Source organism: Drosophila santomea, chromosome 3L (assembly GCF_016746245.2).
Source record: "Drosophila santomea strain STO CAGO 1482 chromosome 3L, Prin_Dsan_1.1, whole genome shotgun sequence".
Lineage (NCBI taxonomy): Eukaryota > Metazoa > Arthropoda > Insecta > Diptera > Drosophilidae > Drosophila > Drosophila santomea.
The window spans coordinates 14,614,653-14,637,399 of record NC_053018.2 but is presented as its reverse complement, the minus strand read 5'-3'; the positions used below and the strand labels follow the sequence as shown (position 1 = coordinate 14,637,399).

At 40.3% G+C, this 22,747-nt stretch overlaps 2 protein-coding genes across 2 annotated transcripts in view; one reads left to right on the top strand and one right to left on the bottom strand.

Annotated features, from left to right (window-relative positions):
• The first annotated feature begins 2,005 nt into the window (after positions 1–2,005).
• Positions 2,006–2,756, top strand: LOC120448678 (E3 ubiquitin-protein ligase RFWD3). The gene has a single exon (XM_039630817.2). It carries the CDS (start codon positions 2,065–2,067, stop codon positions 2,593–2,595), a length of 531 nt encoding a protein of 176 aa, XP_039486751.1. The 5' UTR covers positions 2,006–2,064; the 3' UTR covers positions 2,596–2,756.
• An 826-nt stretch (positions 2,757–3,582) lies between these two features.
• LOC120448491 (frizzled) overlaps positions 3,583–22,747 on the bottom strand; it is a 91,060-nt gene continuing 71,895 nt past the window's right edge. Inside the window, exon 5 of the mRNA XM_039630521.1 lies at positions 3,583–4,872. Coding sequence (XP_039486455.1) covers positions 4,340–4,872 — 533 coding nt within the window. The 3' untranslated portion in view covers positions 3,583–4,339. The remainder of the gene's footprint in view (positions 4,873–22,747) is intronic.

The window sequence follows — 22,747 nt, the reverse complement described above, 5'->3', positions numbered from 1 at the left end:
TGATGATTGTGAAACTACTAAACTCAAATTCAAAGTGATATGTGTTGAAATTACAGGCACACACTGATTTGATAAATTCGACTTCTACGAAAGATGAGAATCTGTAATTAATCCTTGGCTCCATTTAAATGTTCTAAACGTGCGGTCGCATAAATGTACTATAAAGCATTTCGAAATTTCCAGCAAAGCAGTTCTTTTTATTAACTTTTTTTTTTACTAACTTCGCATCTACTCATGTGCTTTGCTTTATGATTTTCACGCCCGCATTCTGTGGTAACAACTGCACTGCAAATAATAAAAGTCGAAAGAAGAGGAACTTAAACCAATGGCGAAGAGCGCATACACTCATCACTGTGGAAATTAAAAATACCTCAATAAAAAATGAAAAACAACCATATAAAAAAGTTGCATTCCCTTTGTTTTATATCACAGATTTGTCATCTATAAACTAAGATTTAATTAAAAACCAATACTACATGAAATGTAATCAACGCCAAATTAAAACTGTTTTGTTTTAAATTAAAGTTGTTGTAATGCAACAAAGAGAATATTTGTTCGTTTGTGAATATAAGACAAAGTTAAGCAGATTTTATTCATACAAAATGTTGTCATAATGTATACTGTAATATTTTGTTTTCAGAGTATCCCAGTCGGCTAGTAAAGGAATCGTCCTGGCTCAGAAACATTTTTTGCCACATTAACGCCTGCACACGCCCGCGCCATTTTGTGGCCGTGTGCACCCAGCTTTTCCTCTACCCCCCGTTTGGCTTTTACCGCCCCCGCCTCTGCCCACGAACAGCCCATGCTAACACACTTACACACACTCGCGAATCCCACACATTAATAACTTTTTTATGGTGGTCGCATAAAAACGCAACAAAACTCACCGCCGAACATTGGATTCCATTTTCGTGTGCAGTTTTCCGTTCTGTTTCGCCGTGCTGCTAAAAAAGTTTTCTATGTGGCTGTTGTAGTTGTTAAATCGCACACGTGTTTTGTACAACATTGCCATATCCTTAATATCCTTTAATACATGTCCCTCTGCGTGGGCGGCCAGAGTGATTTTCCCCCCCACCACTTTCCCAATTTTTAACTGCAATTTGTTGCCAAGGAGCTTAGCGTCTATACAGCCTGTAGTCTACTTGGAAAAAAAATGTTCAATTTGTCAAATTTTATTTAATCAAAGAAAATGGATTCAGATGATATAATATAATATAAAATACTGCAGAACAAAGTAGCTCAAAATCAAATGGAATATTCACATATATTGAAATATACGGGAAAACTTAAATTTATTGACTTCAAGCCTATAATATTTTTTTGCTGTGTGGCATCAGCATCCCCCCAGAAGTAAAGTCTTTAGTTTGGATTTTATTTTCGCCTTTTTACCATACACATGTGTTTCGAATGCTTTTGTTTTTGCCTGTGAGTTTTCCTTTTTTCGATGCTTTTCATGTCTTTTTGCGGTTTCTATGGTAGAGTATTTAGAAAACAAGTGTAATCAAAATTATATGGGCGTGGATTTCTCGTTGCGACTCGTAAATTTCAAGGCTTTCGACCATGTGTTTCAAGTGTTCGGCGGTGGGAGGTGCAGGAAAAGCCATGCAACTTGGCCAGCGGGTGTTGGCAAGTTATGATTGAATTTCGAGCTGTTTTTGTGGCCATGGTTTGTCTGCCCCCTTACATGTGTAGTTGCTTCTAATGGGAAAAGTTTTATCCCAAACAAAATGGAGGTGAGAAGAATCGGGATTTTTCGAGAGCTCTTAGAGGTGAATGTGTGGTAGGTAACTTTATTTCGAAAAATGCTTTGGTTGTTGAAACCCGAAGACTTGGCTTAAAAATATTGTCGAAAGGATACATCCCCAGAAAGTTGTAAGGGTTGCTTAAAAAGTTTTCCGAAATTATATGTTTGGAAATACACTTCAAGATTTAACAACAACTTTATTATCGCATTTTCTATGAATACAAATGCCTGACTGAAAGTTTTAAAGTCATACTGATAAACTTTAAAAAGTAATAACATAGTAATCTAGCAAGCAGGAAAGGTATCTGTCACAATACACAATGTCGTCGAGCAGCACGGAGATCCTGAGCGGTATGAAGGCTCTTGTGGCAAGGATGATCTTGATGCAAGTCACCGAACACCTTTACCTGAGTGCGCAGCAGTTGCTGGATGCCGAAGTCAGCATAGAAGAACGTGTCCGCAGTCTGGAGGTTCTCAACACCCAGATGAAGTGGTCCAATTCCGAGCGTACACGCATCCTAGAGCAATTGCAGGTGCAAATATTCAGTCTGATTTCGGAAGGACGGCGTACGGCGATGGATACGAGCCAGTATGTGAACCAGCTGCGCGAAGGACTAATCGCACTCAAACGGCGGCTGAGCAGCATGCAAGAGGACATTAGCTGTCCGATCTGCCTCTCACCATGGAATTCGCATGGCAGACATCGCGTGGTCTCACTCCGATGTGGACACCTCTTCGGGAATAACTGCATTAGGACTGCCATCCGCAGATTCCATCGTTGTCCGATCTGCAGGCGGAGAGCTCTACACGCTGATGTGCGCAGGATCTTTAGTCGACGACTAATACAATAACACTGGCATCTGGCATCCATTGCGTTCTAGTTCAATGTATCCGTTTTCGCTTGCGATTAAGGAATACCCATTCTTAGGACTTTTTACTTCAATTCACTTAATGCAGCAATAAATGCTATTTCTACAAATAAATAAATTCAAGTTGCTACAAAACGTTTAAATTATGTGTATCAGATACTTTTACAAAGCTAACAATATTTATATTTAAGATACCAAAGATTTCAGTCGTTAACCACTAAAATCAAATTAGATATACCAAGACTACGGAAAGCTTCGAACCCATTATACTTGTGATTACTAAATAATTACGAATAAACTTAAGTAATGGAAAAAGTGCCAAAGGGTTTCCCAGTCCAATTGAAAACACCGTTTTTATATTTCAGTCTTTAACAATAAAATAAAGTTTTATTTTTGCATTTTCCGTTTGTGTTTGCCATTGAATGCCTCAATGATGTTCTGCATGTTTATATTTGTTTTATACACTTATAATTGTTCGCTTGCCGCTGGGCATTCGCTATGTTACACCGACTATCGATAATTGCTATAATTAATATGCATTTCCATCAGCTTAAATGCTACACAAATCTGGCTTGGACATAATTTCACGTATTACTAGTGCCAATTTAAATCGAGGACTCAATTAAATGCGCTGAAAACAAATGCTCAACAGTTGGCAAACATCGCAGTGCTTCCTTTCTTCATTTCGGTGATTTTTGCATGTGTCTACAAATATTTAAATGGCAGTTTCGACTCTTATTTAGTTGGGGTGAAGGGAAAAATTTCCATAAAGTGGCAACAAAATTTTTGCGTGTTTTGTTTGTTTGTTCACTTATGTGCTATGACTACAACGTCATTTAAAAATCGAATTAAAAATCATTCCATTACGCGTTTAGAATTAATTAGTTCAACAAATATACAATTACAGTTAGAATTACAAATACAAATACAGTTAGAGTTATAGTTAAAATTATAATAATCGTATTTGCATTAAGTTTAGCACATGGAGGACATTTATTGCTACATAATACATTTATATAGTTTATGGTTTCCTTTTTGTTTATACATAGATGAAGCATAGATGTGAGCACCAAACTGCATTGTTTTATGTACGAATTGTGTGCTATATATGCATAATTATTGTGTCTGGGTGGAAAATAATTTCTTCTGTGACTAATGAATGAAATTTCAAGCCTTGACTTATGAAATCTACTGCAAAACAGCCCAGGCTCACATCCTTTCAATGCCTAACATTCATATCGTATTCGTAATACCTAATTTATAGCTACATGTTCATTAATCGTAGGGCACATTTAAAGCTTTCAAAAAATCGGAACCTAACTTAAAACTTGCGTCAGAAATGAAATACCATAGATGCTACAGGTTCGTATACCACGAAAGCAATGAAATCCTACAGAATACAACTCGACTTAGAGCTAGAGTCTCAACTTATACGCGTAGTTTTGGTTCAACAAGCTTGCTTTCGTATCAACTAATGTACTTTTAACTCAAACAATAGCCTAGGGTCAACTTTTGATTTTCTCATTTTCATGGATTTTCGGGGTCATACATATGTAGGTAGATGATGAACTTTATACAAAGCCACTAAGAACTACGACTGCGTTTTACTTTGTGGAGCGGAGCTAGGGACCGTCTATGTGCTAAACTCTAAGTAACTCTCGTTGGCCGCCTCCGGATCGGGAGTAAGGGGCGTGGACTTGGCCCCGCCCGCCGGACCCGTCTCATACTAGACGTACGCCTGCGCCCGGGTCCGTGGCTCCTTGCCCTGTAGCCTCTCCACGAAGTTCCGCCAGCTGACCATCGTCTTGCTGGAATACAGCCAAACGCTGGAAGTGACCCCCACCAGCATGGAGCAAAGGTACTTGACCATAAAGATCTGGAAGATGGGGCGGGCTTCTGGCGATCCCGGCGCCCTGGCTGCCGGGCACGGGATGGAGAAGGGCTTGCAGATATCCCTGTGCCACTGGATCATCCACTCGTCAAAGTTGTAGTACTCGTAGAACAAGCAGCCCAGCAATCCCACGGCGGGCAGTATGAAGAGTCCAGAGAAGAAACCTATTCGCAGCATCAGGCGCTCCAGTTTGTCTGTCCTCTTTCCGTCCGTTTTCATAACCGTACGGATCCGGAATAGCGAAATGAATCCGGCTAGCAGGAAAAGTGCTCCGATCGAGAGATAAATGCAGAGCGGAAGGATCAGGAACGCGCCCAGGGAGTGTGTGTCCAGCTGGCCCACGAAGCAAACGCCGGAGAGAATGTCACCTGAAAGTAACATAAAAAGAGAAAAAGGATTTAAATATTTGTATTTACAGAAATATGTAACTGAATAAAAGTATCGTATTTTAAGGTGTAGCAGCATTAAAGATTTTCTTCGTAAGTAGTCATCTTCAAAATGATATAATTTAATTATGATTGAGAAACTTTAATTGTTCACTTGTTCTGGCTTTCAAAGTATTATTATTATTTTCAGTGCCAGCCTTGCAGGGGTGTTAATCCAAAGTGATATTTCGTCATTTGTTAAGACCACAGGTAAACTCTTTTATTGGGACACTGCCAACAAAACCCATTGACCTTTTAAACTAAACATTAATTAATGTCAACAATTGCGCGGGATATGAGTTGAAAATACCCGTTGACTGCAGAAGGGGGAAACGCGGAAGATAAACAATGTTTAATTTTACCATTTCATGTACCTCTTTCGGTGTAAATATTTACCCAACGATAACCCCAAACAGCAGCGTCTGTGGGGACCCCCTCCCCACTTTTTTTAGTTCAAAGTCAATGCGCCGCTTGTTTAAACATTTTACGAGCGGTTACGTTGCACCACCTCCCCCCGCCACCCGAGCTCCCCCGCTCATTAGCGTTATTTATAAACATGTTACAATATACCCAGCTCACACCTGCCCCCCGCTTCCCGTACCACAAATTAATCCATCATTCGTTCGGCGTGCCATATTTCCGCTCATAAATTATCGATTAGCCCCTCGTCGAAGCTTCTGCCTTTCGCTCTTTTTCTCCTTATAGGTGACATGTTAATTTGGGTTTCCCTGTGAAAAAAAAAACTGGTCGCGCTTTTCCAGGCTGTTCCCGCTGGGAAATTTGCCATGCTTCGTTGAGTTGTAAATGCTTTCAATTAATGCGTCTCGTTCTACTTTTGTTTTTTAGCTGTGATATGGCATTAGAAATATGTAGATTTTAAGGGGATATCTAAAATAAAATTTTAAAATGAAACCTTTTTGAAGTTGGATACAACTGTTAACATATTGAAACATTTAATTCAAAATAAAAGTCTGTTTCGAGTTGCAGAAAATTATTTTAATTGTCTTATTCAACATTTTCTTTTTTTTAAATTTTTCTAAGCGGATTCCGTAGCTTGAAATCGTTTCCCAAGCCCCAAACATTGTAATCCCGATTTAATGGTACCGCCTATAGCATAAATCCTTAACCCATCGATGGCCTGACATTTATAGCCATTGAATTCGCATTCTCAACGCCAGATGGCGCCTTTACAAATCGCCAGCCTTTGAAGTTATCTACGAGTGGAAGCCTGAAATATAACTTTATACCATAAAAGTCATGTCATGCTGACAAACCAAGAGCCTGCCTTTGCCAGAATGAGAGAAAATAGCTAAATCGAACAGAAGAGGGTTACTTGAGACTGGAGCGGGCAAATTAAGCGAGCTGAAAACCGGGAAAACGCCGATAAACGTATACAATAAATAACAGCAGGCAGTCGGCCTTTACCACATCCTCTGTGGTAAAGAATTTACGTAGAAGAATTCTTTGCAAGTGAAAATTTAACGAAATGAAATAACGAGCTAAGCCCACGTAAACAACTGTTGAATATAAATCACAATTCTGGGTCTGGATATGAATCGGGATCATATCCCAAACTCCGATACGAAATGCCACCTGCCGTTGGCTTCTTTCGATTTCCACCAACTCAATCGCAGTTCCAGTTTCCCTTCCGATATGGATCTTAATTTATATCTGAGCCTGAGAATGGTTTGCAGTCCGAATGGAATAAAATCAAATGAAATGCACCAACCAGGGAAACCGGACTTTCGGTCTCCGATCAGGTATTGATAAATGAAGAGCAGGGCCTATACAAAGAACCAGTTCTATTCGTGTCCTTATTGCAAAAACTATCACTGAGAGAAAACTACAGCGGAATCTCTGTACACAATCTATTCTATACATCTAGTTATGCTAATTGATTGATTTGATTGGTATTTTAGAAAGACGTATTTTGGATTGTTCATGGATTTTTATGTTTTGATTTTGATTCTTTATTAAGTGGGTTTTTTCTGTCTGCATCTTTGGAAACCAGTTTTGAGTTTTTTCACTTAATTCAGCTTCATTTTGGAAAATTGTACGCGGCACAAGTTGCTGTGACAATTTCTGGGTTTCTGCAGTTGAGAGGCTGCCAGGAACTGAGAGATGCAGCAACATCCCAGCAGCAAGAGCAACATGCCTGCTGCAGCAGCAGCAGCAGCAACAATGCATGTCAATTGTTTTGTATGGCATGAGGAATGCATGTTGCACTGAGAGAAACGGGTTCCACCGGGGTTGGGACGAGAGTGAGGTGACTTTTTCAGCTGTCAGCCAGTCAGTCAGGGACTCTTCTCCCTCATCTCCTGTTCCTTCTCTTGATGAAGTGCATGCAACAGAATTCCATTTTTAGCCAATGCCACATTGCATTTCATTATGAGAAGAAGCTGCATTTGTTGCCATTGTTCTGGTTGATGGTACTCTTTAGCTCTTTGGCTTTGGCTAGACAATAATCACAAAAGGTGTTAATAAGTTGGCCCAATACTGGAATATAGACACCAACAAAGCTATTGCTTTGTTCAAGTAAGATATTAGGCACTATTTCTTTAGTGACTTTTCGTCGCTAGATTTGCTTGTCCGGGTAACAATTCCACACAATTGAAGTGCTTGTTTTGATGTATTTACTTTGGAATTCAATAAATTGTGCAGCAAGCCTCTTAGCACAAAGAAAACTTTTATGTTACCAGATATAAATCGATATATATTTTTACAGAAATGCCAACTGATATTAATTCCAGCCGGCACATACAAGTCAAGATACAGGTAACTGGGAAGCATTTGCATACTTTGCGCTCCTTCTCATCAGGTGCCCTCTTTCTGGTTTTCAGTTTCCGCAGCAAAGTCGATCTCATATGACATTTCACCTGCTCACCAGTTCCTGTCGCCGACGGCCCCCGGAACTCCCTGAAAGCCACTATCTGCCTCATATCTATGTAAAACTCTTGTACACATGCTGATGATGAAACTGTCAACTGTCATTTAAAATTTTAATCGCATGTTCTGTCCGCCGCCCTGTGCCCCTTTGTGTGTCTCTTTTCCACACACTGTCGGCGATTATTGTCGCCAGCAGAAGACAGCAGAAACAACGAGAGTTGAAGATTTTTAATTACTCTGGCACCACAGCCCCTTAGGCCCCCTTCTCCTCCCCCTCGTCCCCCTTGGCCCCTTTGGCCCCTTTGGCCCCCTTTTGGCTCCCATTGCACCGACTGACAGTTGCTTATCGCGGAGCCTTATAGAAATAATAATGGGGAGACGGAGCAGGCGTCATTGGCTCTTTGCTTTCATTGCTTTTGCTCGGCTGCTCCATTTAGATAAATGACACATAAATTAAGCAATTTTCCTTTTATGCTACCCGCTACTCGGTGGCCAACTGCTCGGGCATGCTGGAAAACCCTGGTGCACATGCAAAATCTTAGCTTGCTTACTCGTAACTAAAAGTTAATTGGTGCTATTTGTTTGTATTTTTAATATTTGTCATAATGTTACGTAAGAAATTGCCAATCTTTTATATATTCTTATAGCATATACTCGGCTTACTATTAATTCAAAGTGCATTGCAGGGTATCTTTTCTGTTGTTTTATGCTTTCATTTCACTTATTTCTTTCTCCATTGTTCATGATAAAATAATTATAAAACAATTGTCGAGCTGCGATGTTGGACCCTTACACTCCCTATAGATGTGTGTATGCCGCCCCCTTCAAACCCTCGAACTCATGATCGCTCGTTTGCTATTTGTTCTTTCTGAGTGTTGACCCATTCGTCGAGGGGCTTGTGGGGCTCCAGGGGTGTGGATTGGGGGGAGGGGGAATAAAGCTGGGACACATCTGTTTCAGTAACGAGAATTCTATCTCAATAAAAGTTTATTTGCTCGCTTAATGCGTTTTCTTTCATCATTTTATGGACAATGCTTCTCAAGTGTTAGATAAACATTTTGACAACAAAGTCATAAAATTGCCATGGGTAATAATGACCCCACTTTGTGGGGTTAAGGGAAAAGCAGTCTATTATGCAATTTGTATTCTTACAATCGCTTTTAATTGGAGAACTAATGTGGGGGTTTTTAAACAGTATACTTAAAAGGCTTTATAACCATTTTAGTATATTATCGTAAAAAAAAAATACATTTTTGGATTTCAAAACATTTTATAATTACTCTCATCAATAAACCATGGACGCTGCATAAAAAAAGTAGAACATTTTAATTTAAATTTAAATTAAAAATGAAACGCTTTTTAAAATCGTTCACGTAATGCACATTTTGATTACATCTTTTGGACATCACTTAAATATTTCGGCGAAGTACAAGAATAAACCTCTGCCAAAAATATAAGTTCAACAACCTGTTGCTCAACTGCTAAATTCAAGAAAAAATTCGTAACCAAGCCGCAGAAAAACGTAAAAAAACAACTAAAACCTGCGACACGCGACATTAAAAACGTGGCAGGCAATAAAAATTGAGGTCAGCAGCAACGGCAGCTAATGAATAACAAAGAAAACGCTAACTGGCGAAAAAAGAAGAAAAAAGAAAAACAGCAAGTGGGACAAGGAGGAAAAAGAGTTGCCGTGTCGCATAATTTCGCATTGAAAATGTCAACAGCAAAACGTTGTTGTTGGAAAAACGCGGCAGTGGGGGAGGAAGGGGGGAGTCACTCTTATCAAGATGCGCAATTAAATATGGAAATGTGCAACGGAGAAGCGAAACACACAAAATGGAAAATGCAGGAAAATGCAGAGTAAAAACAGCAAGAACATAAAATCCGCACACGCTACAAGTGTCATTAGCAACCCACTGCCCCTAAAAAAGGTTTAAATTATTACTTTTTTTTTTACAATTTGATGTTATTTGGTTGCATATTTTATTTAGTAAAAGTTCATGAGGCAACCGCAGAGGTGATGTTCAAAAAAGGGTGCACAGTAAAAAAATGGGAATTATATATAAAAGTTCAATTTGTTGTTGACATTGATACTATCGCGAATTTCGATGTGTTGAAATCGGGTTGCTATAAATTCCTACTAGTGAAGGATTGAAACATGTTCTTTTAGTACACTTTTTAATAAAATTTTCATTTGAAAAATTTAATTTATTTTAAATTTTAGCAATACTTTAATTCTGTTGTGTAGATGGAACATGTTCCTTAAGTTACATTAAGTGGTGTTGTTTCTGCCTCGTGTTTCACATTTATAGTTGCTGCAAATATTTGAATGCGAAACATCGAGGGGGCAATGGAAGGGGCAGAATAAATGTTTGTCCCAAAATTCGTTGGGAATTTATATAACGTGTCGACACCGGCGACACCATCAACAACTAAACCAGCAACAACAGCGACAATTAGGAACAACAACAGCTGGCGGCAACAACACTGGCCAAGGTTCAATTCGGTTCACACACTGAGACAAGGCAAACAATTTCAATTTGCATGTAGAGGAAGCCCCCAACACGACTACAAGCTCACCAACCAGCACACTTGGATGTCGAAAGTTCAAAGTTGTAAGCAAATGTGCTCGAAGTGGGGGCGGAGATGGCCGTGGAGCCTCCCAAAGTCGAAAGAAAAGCTCTGTGGGATCACAGAAACTACACACAACTTAATCTAATTTGGATGTTCTAAGGCCAACGAAATAATTCCAAAAATGTTATTGTCAAAGTCAATAATAAAATATTTAGAAATAACATTTAAATTCCAATAATTTAAACTTATTTTGTTTAGTGCGAGCAGATTTAGTTATTAGTTGACTGCCAGAAGGGTTGTGTTGCGGTGGTTTCACTGTGGGTATGAAGTGTTCTGAAGTGGACCAAGTTCTGCGCTAGTTTGTGTGGCATGCAACATATGGAATGTTGCTGATTGTTGAATGAACATGTTGTGTTAGTCGTGTTAAGAGAAGGAATTGTAGTGGTTCAAGTGGGGTAGAGACTTATAATTGCATACAGAAATGCTGCAGCTTGGAAATCCTTCAACCTGCCGTCATTCGGATCTTTATCTTTTCAGCTCACAGTACAAAAAGTACTTCACCATACGCTGTCCTCGGTTTTTTATTCTTCAAATTGCACTTGGGAGCAATAAAAGAAATGTTTTGCCTTCTGTAGGGACACCCTCCTTTTGAACGTACAAATCATCCATCTAATATCATGTAATATTAATGCACAAGGAAAACTAAATACGAATGCATATGTTGCATATGTTTAAATCGTTAAAATAGTTTTTTTTTTTAGAATGATTAGAAAGATTAGGAAAAATCATTATATTCAACTCAACTATGTAGTTACATGACCGTTCCCCGGTGCACGTGGCGTATACTTGATTTAGTTCAGTGTGCAGACTCTGCACCTATACCTCGCTCACTCGCACTGACGGCGCTTTTCAACGCCATGAGCACACTGACACCCAATCTCACACTCGCGTCATATCATCGCATTCGTTTTGTGTTTAAGCATTCCTTTATTTTTCGCTTTTCTTTTTTGCGTCATATTTAAATGAAAGCGAGCAGGTTAGAAAAGGAAGGAGAGCTACTGGCGAGAGGGAATGAAACAAGGAGACAAGGCTTAGATAGAGACAGAGACAGATAGAGGTAACCGCAAGCAGTAAGCTCGTGGCATATGCTTGACATTAAGTGTGGCGCCCTCTGTCGGCGAGCACTCGCATTCTCATAACGCGCTGAAGGTGGCAAAGTAATTAGTGAGCAGCCGAAAGAGCTCTACTTTCCCACCCCCTCAAGCGCAGCCCCCCTTTCTTCAGTCTTCGCCAGTAATTGTGGACGTGGTCATGCACTTGCTGTACACAATAAAAAATTGCACAAGCATTTGCAGCTTCCCAAAATTATTAAATATTTTGAGCTTTCATAAACCACTGTACGCTTCATGTTCATTTTTGAATTTTTGAAATAGGTTTTAAACGTGTGATTCTTTAATTTTATAATTTAACTTTTAAAAAAATATATACTAGATGTTTGGAAAAGTGGTAACAATGTTTCCTCAGTGTACATTTTTTTGAGGGGTTAAGCACAGCTTTTCATTCTCCTTTCAGCAGAAGAGCGTCCCCTTTAAAACCCCTCTTTCCCATTTTCCGGTCGCACGTGCTGCGGAAATGAGTTTTGTGTATTTCACTTTCCATTTTCCGCGTCTTCTTCTACTCCGTGCTACCTGTGCAATAAAAAAGGATTAAAATTTATGAAATGGCTTCGGTTTTTGGTATTTGCGGTCGGTCGAGAGGGGAAATAGAATTGAAACGTGCTTGTGGGTTAACATTGGGTTAAGCTCAAGATGTATGATCCATAAATAAGGGAATGGCTTAAAAAAAGTGGGAGTCATTTGACATAAATCGTGATATATGGTGAGTTTTATTATCCACATCTTTTCATGCAAGGTAACGGAAATACTCTTCACCTTTTTTTACTTAAATTCAATTTTGAGTTATGGTTCTATTTTCACACATAAATTATAAAGAATTTATATAAAATAAATTCATTCAGATAATATTGGGTATGGAAAAGAGAAGCACAAGTCGAGAGAAAACCAAAATCCCAGTTTTTAATTGGAATCCTCCTGAGACCGGAAACTGATACCGGAATCCTTTATTTGCAGATTGTTGGCCCTGAAATAACTCCTTAATATCCTTTTATTTTCTCCACCTTCTGCAGATTTATAATCTTTACTCTCCTTGGCATTTTAATTCTTAGCTTTCCATTTTGCGGACAAGAAAACAGGGCGAAATAAATCTCCTCGCTCGTTTTCTTATTACTGGCCCACGTTCGCGTGCGGTTCCTGCGGCTGACCCATAAAACCCTTTTCCGCATCCTTAACCCGCTGGTCCCCAAACAAACCTTAACCCTTCCGTGCCGACTGTCGCGTGCTGGCTGTGAGCTTCAGCTCAATTATCCAGCGACACGACCACGCATAAAAAATCAGGCAGCGCGAAGAGCAGTAGAAAAATGTTCATTAGGGGAAATTCCATTTAACGAAATTGTTTTGGGCTCGAGTTTGCTCAGTCGGAGGTACAAGCACTTGGCTCCCTCATTCAACTTGAGTGCTGAAAATGTTAAATGTGATTTTTAAGGTGATGCTCTGGAGGGGAGATGGAAACGATTATTGTTTGCTTGATGAAAGTGTACAACTAAGGCAACGGAAAAACTGAAAATGTATGCAAATTGGTCGGGTAACTAGGATAAGTACTTGCACATTTTGCAGTTATTTTTAATACATTTTATTTTAATAATATCATTTATTCAAGCATTGCATGTAAGCCATATATTAGTAGAAACATGAAAACTTCTTGTCTTAATCAGATTAGTTTCTTAAACTCCACACCAAGCGACCACAAAGTAGGCGGGTCACAAAAAGAGGACCTAAATCAGGCAACATATCTCCGGAGAAAAGCTTTCCTTTGGCCACAGCAGTCAACACCAGCGGTGTTGAGACCCACGAGGAAGCAACCAACCCACCCACCCATCTAGGTAAGCGGTGTCTTACGCTTTTCACAGCCCACTCCGCTTGGAAAACAGTTGGGAAACTTTGCGGGAGTTTTTCCCAAGAGTTTTGCTTACATTTTCCGCCACATCCTGAGCTGGTCTTAGAACAAAAGGCGCCGAAATTCCCGAAGTGCGGTAAGAAAAGCGCAACGCAGGGCAGGCGCAAAGAAAAATATCAAGTATTATATAATATGTATTAACACTGGCATGAGACGCATATGGAAAATAAATTAGAAAAGTTCCAGTTTGCTCTCGCCTCTCACAAAAGCGCAGACAAAACTTTTGCCCATCCACACAGAAAATCTGTATAGGAAATTTATTAATATTTTATCAGGGCTCCGAAGAACAAGGGCTCTTGTATACATTCAATTAAAAGTTGCTTGGGCAACATTTGTTTACCATTTAGTGTCAAAAAAACAAAAAAAAAAGAAACGAAGGGGAAATCAAAGTTTATGAAGGCGTCAGATGCGTAAACACAAATAGAAATAAATTCCAATGGAAACAAATAACGCTGAAAGGTCAAAGCACAAACCACCAATTTGTTTTCTGCTTCCTGACTGAACAAAAACATTGTATGGCTTCTGCATTTGTAATGAGACTTTTCTTTCACTGGTTAAAAAAAAGGTTTCGGCCATCAAATGCAGTAAATTTGTTTTAGCCGGAAGGCCACAACTCTGATTGATAGCAAACAAATTCACGGAGGGTTCGACCTATGCTTTTTTTTGCATTGATTTATTAAGCAATCTAATCCTATTCTGTGGATCTTGAAATTAGGGAATAATAACGAGGGAAACCATGGCTACAGTTGTGTATAAACAATCGTAACAATTAACAATTAACTTGGCTGCCAAAATAAACAGTCTTCCCACAACCATTGTGATAGCCATACAAAGTTTTATGTCCTGTTTTCAATTTTTCGGAAAATTTGTAGCTTGCTCTATTGCCCATTAAAAACTCGTTCCCGGAAAATCGTTGCTCTCTTTCCCGTTGTTAGGACCTTCTTACACTTGAGACTGTAGAGATGCGCAGTACAAATTATTAAGAAACATTCTAGCAAACTGCAGGCAAAGTTGGCAACAAAAGGCAGCTCGCTTAATTATACACACCATTAATAACTAAAACCAATTTGTATGCTCTGCATGGGCAAAGTGGTAAATGGGAGGGGGGAGAAGGATGGTGCTCTTACAACTGCAACTCACGGAACACCAAGTGCACCCAGTCACCACCCACACACATGCATTGCATGCCGTATAGACCATAAATCAACGCACAAAGGAACAATAACAAAGGGTGGGGAAGCAAGCAGCGACCCATGAAGAAGATGCACTGAGGGCGAAGCAGTGCGGCCAAGCAGTGCAGGATAAGAGCAAGAAGAAGCACCGCAACAAGTGAACGCAATTTGTACGGCGGGACTTCCTCCGAAGGGATGACAAAGAGAGGCAGAAGAGGCACTGCACTGTACAAAATATTAGGCACTAAATAAAATGCATAACTTTGCAAAATAAATCAAACAATTATGTAGTTACATTACATTTGGCTAGAAAGTGACGCTAAGAAAGCATTTAAAGTGTTTATCTAAGTTTGCATACCTGTAAAACTACAAATTTTTGTTCCCCTATGCCTTTCAGTGTAATAGTTAAAAGCGGCAGCATCAGCAAGTACAATAACTGCCAAACAACAATAACCGAGAAAAAAGGTTGCAAATAAGCAATATTGATGAGGGAAACGCCCGCCAGGGGGCGCCAAGACAATGCCAAGGCGGTTGGTTGTGGGGCAAAAACGGGCGAGAGGAAGCCAAAAGTCGGGCCAAAAAAGGGCAGAAAATGCAAAATGTGCAACTAACGTTGTAGTAGCTGAACACACACACACACCCATACACACCAGCACTAAGACAAAGGTAAACAAAGTTCCTAGAATGGATGGTGGGGAATCCTCCCAAATTCTAAGCAGCTTTTGTCGTAACTATAAACCGTTCCGCAGGGCAAAAAGTTTCTCTTCTCGACCGCCCACTGTCTTCCGAAAAGCTCCTTGCTAGTTTGGGTTTTGCCCTTTTGTTTTTTATACGTGATTTTATAGTATTTTCGGGTTTTCCGCTTCTTGTTTTCCGTTGCGGCATCATTATAGGGTAGCAATCCCAGACTGGACAGCACAAAAGAGGAAAATCCCGGAAAAAGAAGGGAAAATTGTGGGGAAATCGCTCTAGTCGGGCAGCTGAGCTCATTAAGTTCAAGTGAAGCCCGGCTCAAGCGGAGCTAGTCCCCCCTCTCTTTCGCACTGTGCTTCCGTCTCTGTCGCACCCGCATCTCCTCAAATGTTTTGAGGATTTCCTTTTCGCCTTCACGCTTTTGTGAGTTGTTCCTGTAACGTGTAATTAACATCTGAAGTGTTTGTTGTTCTGCTTTGTCTGAATGGTGAAAAGCGGGCTGGAGAAAAGTGGGAGGGACAAAGCGGAAATTGTTGCCATTTGAAGGAGTTTTGAGTGCCGGGGGAGACGCTTTTCCTTTGACTGGCTTTCGAGGGGCTCCACGTTTGCAGTTCGCCACTTCAGCTTAGAAGCATTAGTTTTCGAAATTAAAGTTTTAGGGCTGAGCCCGAATCAAGGTGAAGCTTGCAAGCTTGCACTGACTAAATTTGTTATTTTTACATAAAGTTGTACTTTTCTTTAGTTATGGTTTATTTAATTGCTCAATCAATATTTCAAGAATAAAATCAAATTTTATCTATCGAGTTTTTGCTAAACTCCTTCCAACATTTTTAATTTCCCAAACATTTTACACTTCTTTAAACCCCCGAGGCAAGTGCACTTATACTATTTCAACCTCTTCTATGGACTATCAAAATGCACTTAACACAATTGACAGACACAAAAGTTCAAAGCTGTAAAACTAACTGAGGGACTTAGTGCCTGACACATTTTCAACTTTCACCCCACTTTTCTATCCTACCATTACCAACAGGTGCTGTTCCTCTTACATTTTGTCGATAGTTTGAGACAAAAGTTTTTAGCTCATTTGCGAAAAAGTTATTAAGAGGGAGAAAAGGGAAAGTCAGAATTGAAAGTCTCTCGTAAGCTATACCCTTAATTATAAGGCGTGGTTTCTTGCTACACAAATAAAAATGTTCTTACTTTTTAGGAATATTCCATTTAGGAAATTAGGAAAATTCCAATTAGGTTCAACGAAGTTACGAAAAATGCTAGAGACTTAAGACATTAAATTCATATAATTTGATTCATTTTCCAATTACATTCTGAAACATCATTGTGTTTTCTCCCTGTGAGCTTAAGTTGATTATGCAATTTGCCTCGCTGTCAAAAGACGACTTTAGCCCGCATTGATGAGAGAGATAGTCGCTGTGTCACCGACCTGCCACGCCTACTACGCCCCCCATATCCTCTCATGTTGGCTTTCCGATTGGCAAATGATTAATAATCGAAATGTCAACTCTGTCCCTGCGTCTGTCTGTCAGTTAGAAAGTCAGTTGACAGTTTAATCAATTTGTGTGTTTCGACTTTTCCAGCTGAAATCTCCATGCGGGTAGAGAATTAACTTAAGTGGCAGACAGAGCGGCTGAAAAGCAGGATAAATACATAGAAAATTTATATAAAATGTTGACCAAACAAACACTTTTGAAAAGTTTACCCAGCACACAATGGAAATTGTCGGGCATTGTTAGTTTGGCGAGATGAGCAAATCGCACAAAGGCATTCGACATAAGGAAGAGTATAACAGCTGTGCAGGGTCTGGAGATACATATATCCCACATAAGCTCCGTCCCAGAAAACCCCCTCTATTAGCTTTGTTTTCTCAACAAACAAACGACGAGTGACGGCGGGTGGCAAAGAAAATAAACAAAAATTATGACAAACCAAGGCGATGCGAAGGAAGGAAAAAATAATAAAAACGCTCAAGAAAATAGCAAACCGCAGTTGAAAAGCCTCGTATTTATATTTGTGATGGGTTTTTTTAAGGTATATAATATTGAAATGAGAGTGTGCAAACTAAAGCATGTACCTCTTATTTATGTTATATATAAATGGCTAAAAAGATATGACTTATTTTGTTTGATTCGGTGATCATGTAATTGCATAAGAGCAACTTAAAAATGTGATTATTTTTTTACGTGTCTGTCGGCTTGCAGTGGGTGGGCAACTGCTAATAAACAGGCCTCCGTATGAGGGGATAAGAAATGGAAGGGGAAAAGTCAGCCCTCTGCATGCATTAGACATAAAAATTCCAGCACATAAAGCCAACTAACATGTAACCAGGTTAAGACCGCGGGTGACAAGGGAACCGAGCATTAAGCACATAAATATGAGGACTTAATGTCTGTCGAGGCCGCATTTTGATTGCTGGTAAATCGGGGGAGTTGGTTTGTGTTGGCGTTTGTGCCAACCGATAGCTTGTAAATTTTTGCTTTCGAATTTAAAGCATTTTGCAGACTGTTTAAGAAACGTGCAAAACTGTCATAACAAGCTGTTAAAGCAAATACTATTACGGAATGTACATTTTGTTTTAACTAAGTTTTATACAATTTTAAAATATTATTACGTCTCTTAGATTTTTATTTAGAAGAACCAAGCTGTTGTTGGCATAAGCCACACATTTTTTATAATTTCCAGGGATAGAAACTGTCAACTTTACTTCCCACATTACTTATTCACACCGATGTTCCATAATGTTGCATTCAACTGCCATAGACAGCTTTTCACCTGTAGGAAGTCTGTGTCCGTCCTAAACAGGAAACCACCACCCAAAACTCTGCCCAAAGGCAACAAATTTTCCCATTGCCTGCTGTTATACACACTGTTATACATCGCAAATCAGCGTCCAGTGCAGATGCTACTTGAGTTTCCCACCTCCGAACCTTGGAAACTCAGATCTCTCCTCTCATCTTACTAGCTGATGACGTTGTCCTTGCATGCAAATTTCTCGGACTGCTGCTGTTTCCACTACCCCTCCACTTCGAGCCCTCTTCCCCAATCAAGCCGTAATGCCCTTCTATGGAGAAGTTATGACCCCCACCTGACTACTGGTACATATATACATACATTTATGACTGAATACCTCTGGTCAAGATGCTAGCAGAGACTACACCTCTTTGTCGTTTAAAAATGTAATAGCATAGTGCGTAGTGTTTGTTTAGATGTTCCTTAGAATTTTGTGCACTTATTTATTAATTAATGACGCTATTTTAATGAACACATTAGTAAATCAAGCTGATATTATCTGGGAATTTATAAAGGTTATCGTGACATATACATGCGAAAAGCTGACAGTGATTTAGTGGACAACATAATGTTAACATCAAATGGCCTACATATTTTTTATAGACCCAGCTAATTAATTACAATCGTCTGTGGTGGTATATGTTACTCTAATCATTGATATTATATTTCATGTACGAGTTTTCCTAGAACCTGGGCATTAAATATCTTCAATAAGAATCTTTAATAATATTTATAGAGGCAACTATTTCGAGTGACTCTACTTCCTTGCCCGCTGCTGTTTGCCTGTTTGTCGAGGGACATCTTTGCATTCGTGGGACGCCCCCTCATCAATGCTCCGAACTCTCCGAAAAATGTTACGTTTTGGCAGGCGGAAGCTGACAGTTCCAAGGGGAGGTGTTCACAGAGGGGGGACACACAGGACCGGAGTGCACACATGTAAAATGGTAAAATGGCCAGCCCTGACTAAACATTCACATCAGACCCAGAGTCGCAGGCCGAGTCGGACACATATGGCCAAAACGGTATGGGGAAAAAAGCACAGACAACAGATACAAGCTCTGAGAAGGGAGCGCTTGGAGGAGCTATATGGGCCAATTTGGGGGGTTTGAGGGGCTTTGGTGGGGTTTTACGGGGTATAACTCAGTGAACAGCCGTTGACCATTGCCTGACATTTGAGCCATGTTGTCAACGTTCGTACGTTTGTTGCTGCAGAAGTTGTTTGCTGTTGTTGCTTGCATCCATTATGGCTGTTTGCTACTAAGCCCGGCTTCCCCCCACCGCCTTCCCTCTCCCCCCTTTGGCCCAGCAAACATATAGTATGCTTTTTGCCAGTTTTGTCTCGTTTCATTGGAAATTTTGTTGGGTCTTGTTTGAAGCTCATGTGGACATCTCGTTCTCACCCCCAAAAATCTTCCTCCAGCACGTTTACCCCTTCTGCTTGCCCCTCTGATAGCAACTTATCATGAAAACAATTTAGCATATGCCTGGCTCACTTAGTTGCCTGTAATAAGTTGCTGCTACTCAGCAAGTAGTTCCCTCTTTTTCCATGGCACTAGTGCCGTCTCTTTTCACTGCCGTGAAGTACATCAAGTATGAGCAAAAATAGCAACAGCAGCTGGCTTGTTTGTTTTATCTTTCCACAAAATTAGTTACAGACGACAACGACGACATCGCAAAACACTGTCCACTGCGAATGTCGTCCGTCATCTTCAAACAGCTGTCACCGAGTACCTCTCTTTCTGGCCCCCATCTCGCTCACTCTTTCTGGCTGATTGGTGCTCTATATGGCTATGGCCTAATGGCCAACCTAATAAGTGCCCAAACATACTAGACTTGGCCATGTTTTGGTCATTTCCCATGTGCCTCATTGGCAAATTATCAAGTTGACCACACAAAAGCGGAGAAAGGAAGATATTTGCGGTCTGTGAATGACATCCACGTCGGTTTTGTTCGCCTGATGGAACGGAAATTAACCGATGGATTGCTTAGCTAACCTCGGCGGTCTTTAATTTTTTAATTAATTGCTTGTCACGATAGTGCAACCAAAAGGGAAATAGAGCGCGAAATTAAATGGAACGAGAAACTACAGGGAAAAAATTTAAAATATACTTGCAAATGTGTATATTATGTGTATATTAAAAGAAAAGGAATATCGCCGTTGCACAATCAGAATAATTATAATATAATAAAATAACTTATATTTATAAAAGTCAAAGGTGTATCCTGTTTAAATTGAATAATACGCATATTTGTTTACAGTTCTAGTTGTGCAGAAATAAAATTTGAAACGACCTTACCAGACTCTTATAATTCTTCAGTTATTGGTTGACTATATTTGTTGGTCTTCAGTGAAATAAAAGAACTTTTAAATGATTTTTTCTTTAACTGTCCGCGCTTGCTAGTTTTTTGTATCTGCGTCAGCGAAAGGCGGTTGAAAAATAATTGTTGCCTCATCGCTGCACGTTGCTTAAAATAATAGTTATAAGTGGCGGTTAGTCTGCGGTTCTATCGCCCCTCCTTTTTCCCCCCGATTTTTCCCCAGCGACAGAGTCTCGAATGGAAAGCCATAAAAAGTGCCCCAGCCAGACGGCACTTCTGTTCGAAAAGGGGAAGTGAAAAAAAAAAGGGAAGACGAAGGCTGAGATATCCCATAACAATGGCAGGAGACTGCGACGGCCAGGAAGCCTCTGCAGTGGCAATAATTGTCATCATCATCATCTTCGTCTTCATCTTCTGGTCAGCGGCAAGTGGGCGGCTCTTTTCCAGATCCCCCCAGTCCACGTTACAGATCCAACTGCAAGACGACAATCAAAGTCCATGACAGAACCGCAGAAAAGAAAAGCAAAGTAAACTGAAAGCAAGTTAACCAGCGACATTTTTGAGATGCCGCAACGAAAGCAAAAGCCTCCAACAACTCCAACAGCTCCAAGAACAAGCAACTAAATGGCAAATAGCTGCGACTTGCAGTGGGCTAAGAAAAACCGGGAGAGGCGCAAAAAGAATGACCAAACATGGGTAAAAGTGCTGGCCAGGGGCGGAGGCATCGGGTTTCGGCGGGGGGCTCTGTGTTCGTGTTAAGTGGAATGCGATTGACAATAGTTGTAAAACAGCTTCAGCAACAGTTTGTAATACTATTTGTATATCAGTGTTGCATAGGAGATTGTTAATGCCTGAGCTTATCACTGCCATGATAACATAATTTCTTTGTGGATTTTTATAGGTACTTCCCCTTTGCAGCTGTGTTGCTTTGACTACGCCCTTGTGCTAGCTCCCCACTGGACTGCGCCCACAGTTTTCTACTTGTCCAGTGCTCGGCGGTGTGTTGTGGGCAATCAAAGCAATTGCAGAGCCCCAACTCAACGCGAATCCCATCTGATTCCCAATCCCATCCTGATTCAGATCCCAATTGCAAGTGTCGCCTGGCAGCGGAGCAGAATAAAGCAACTAAAGCAACTAAAGCAACTGAAGCGATGAGATGACAACGGCAGAAGCTGAAACTGAAGCTGAAGCTGAAGCAGCTCAAGATGGATTTCGGGGCGGTGGACGGGGCAGAAATAATGAGCTGTGTAACCCTTTTGGTCCGGCTAAGAGGCGGCAAAAGGAAAATTAATTAAGGCAAGGGGCCGAGCGATTGAGGCGTCGCACTCGACGTTGTCCACACTGACACCGAAAGAAATAAGGTCACATTGCTTGATAGTATTTCATATAAATTTGGTTCTCAAAGCGTAAAGTATTTTGGAAACATTTAAATTTGTTAGAGGTCTGAAACTTGACTCTTTTTGATGTTAATTATATTCAATTAGTTTTCTATCTGTACCATCTAGTTTCATATACTTTCACAAAACGGGGCATTTTTTTTGTCCTCTGCACTCGAAACTGGAAGTGCAAGTTGATGGCGTTGTCGGGTGGGTTGTTTGATTTCTGCACGACCTTCGTTTGGGGCTATCGCGAGCCTCACATCTCGGACTCCTTCAATCTGGGGCCCAATAAATCTTCAGCTCAATCTTGGTCCACGCCTTAGACTTTGGAATTGAGGCCCCTGCCATGACGTGGCTTCTGTTCTACTCTAATTTTTCTGCATGACAAGGCCCACAAAAGTCTTTTGACCAAAATGTTCAGCCCTCCCTCCATATCCTTGGTCATCGGCGTTTGGAGTCTTCTGCTTTCCAGGTTTTGTTGAATTTTTCATGCGTTGCTCTTTGCCGACCGCCCACTTTTGGGGCGGCAAAGTTTCCATTAAAATTTGATTAAAAATAAATTATTGGTTATTAAAAATGATTAGTTTTGGCCAGAACTTGCTCCGTTGGGAAAACGTTTGAAGGCATGAGTAGGGGAGTTGGCGCTCCTTTAAATTCAGACAGAAGCAATAATGAAACTGTTAATGTGCTTGCAAAATTAATGAAGCGCTGCGGAAGTTGGCAGCAAGTTGAGCACGATAAGCGAGGGCCGATTGATGCCATCCAGGGGTAGATAATCCACAGCCAGCCCGGAGTCCTTTGGTAATTCAACAAAGGACCTCTGGGAGGGTGGGCATAATTGAAAATTATTTGGACCCTAATGTTGTGGACAAGAAAGGTCGGCTTAATTATGCATAACTTTTAAGTTTGATTAAAAGA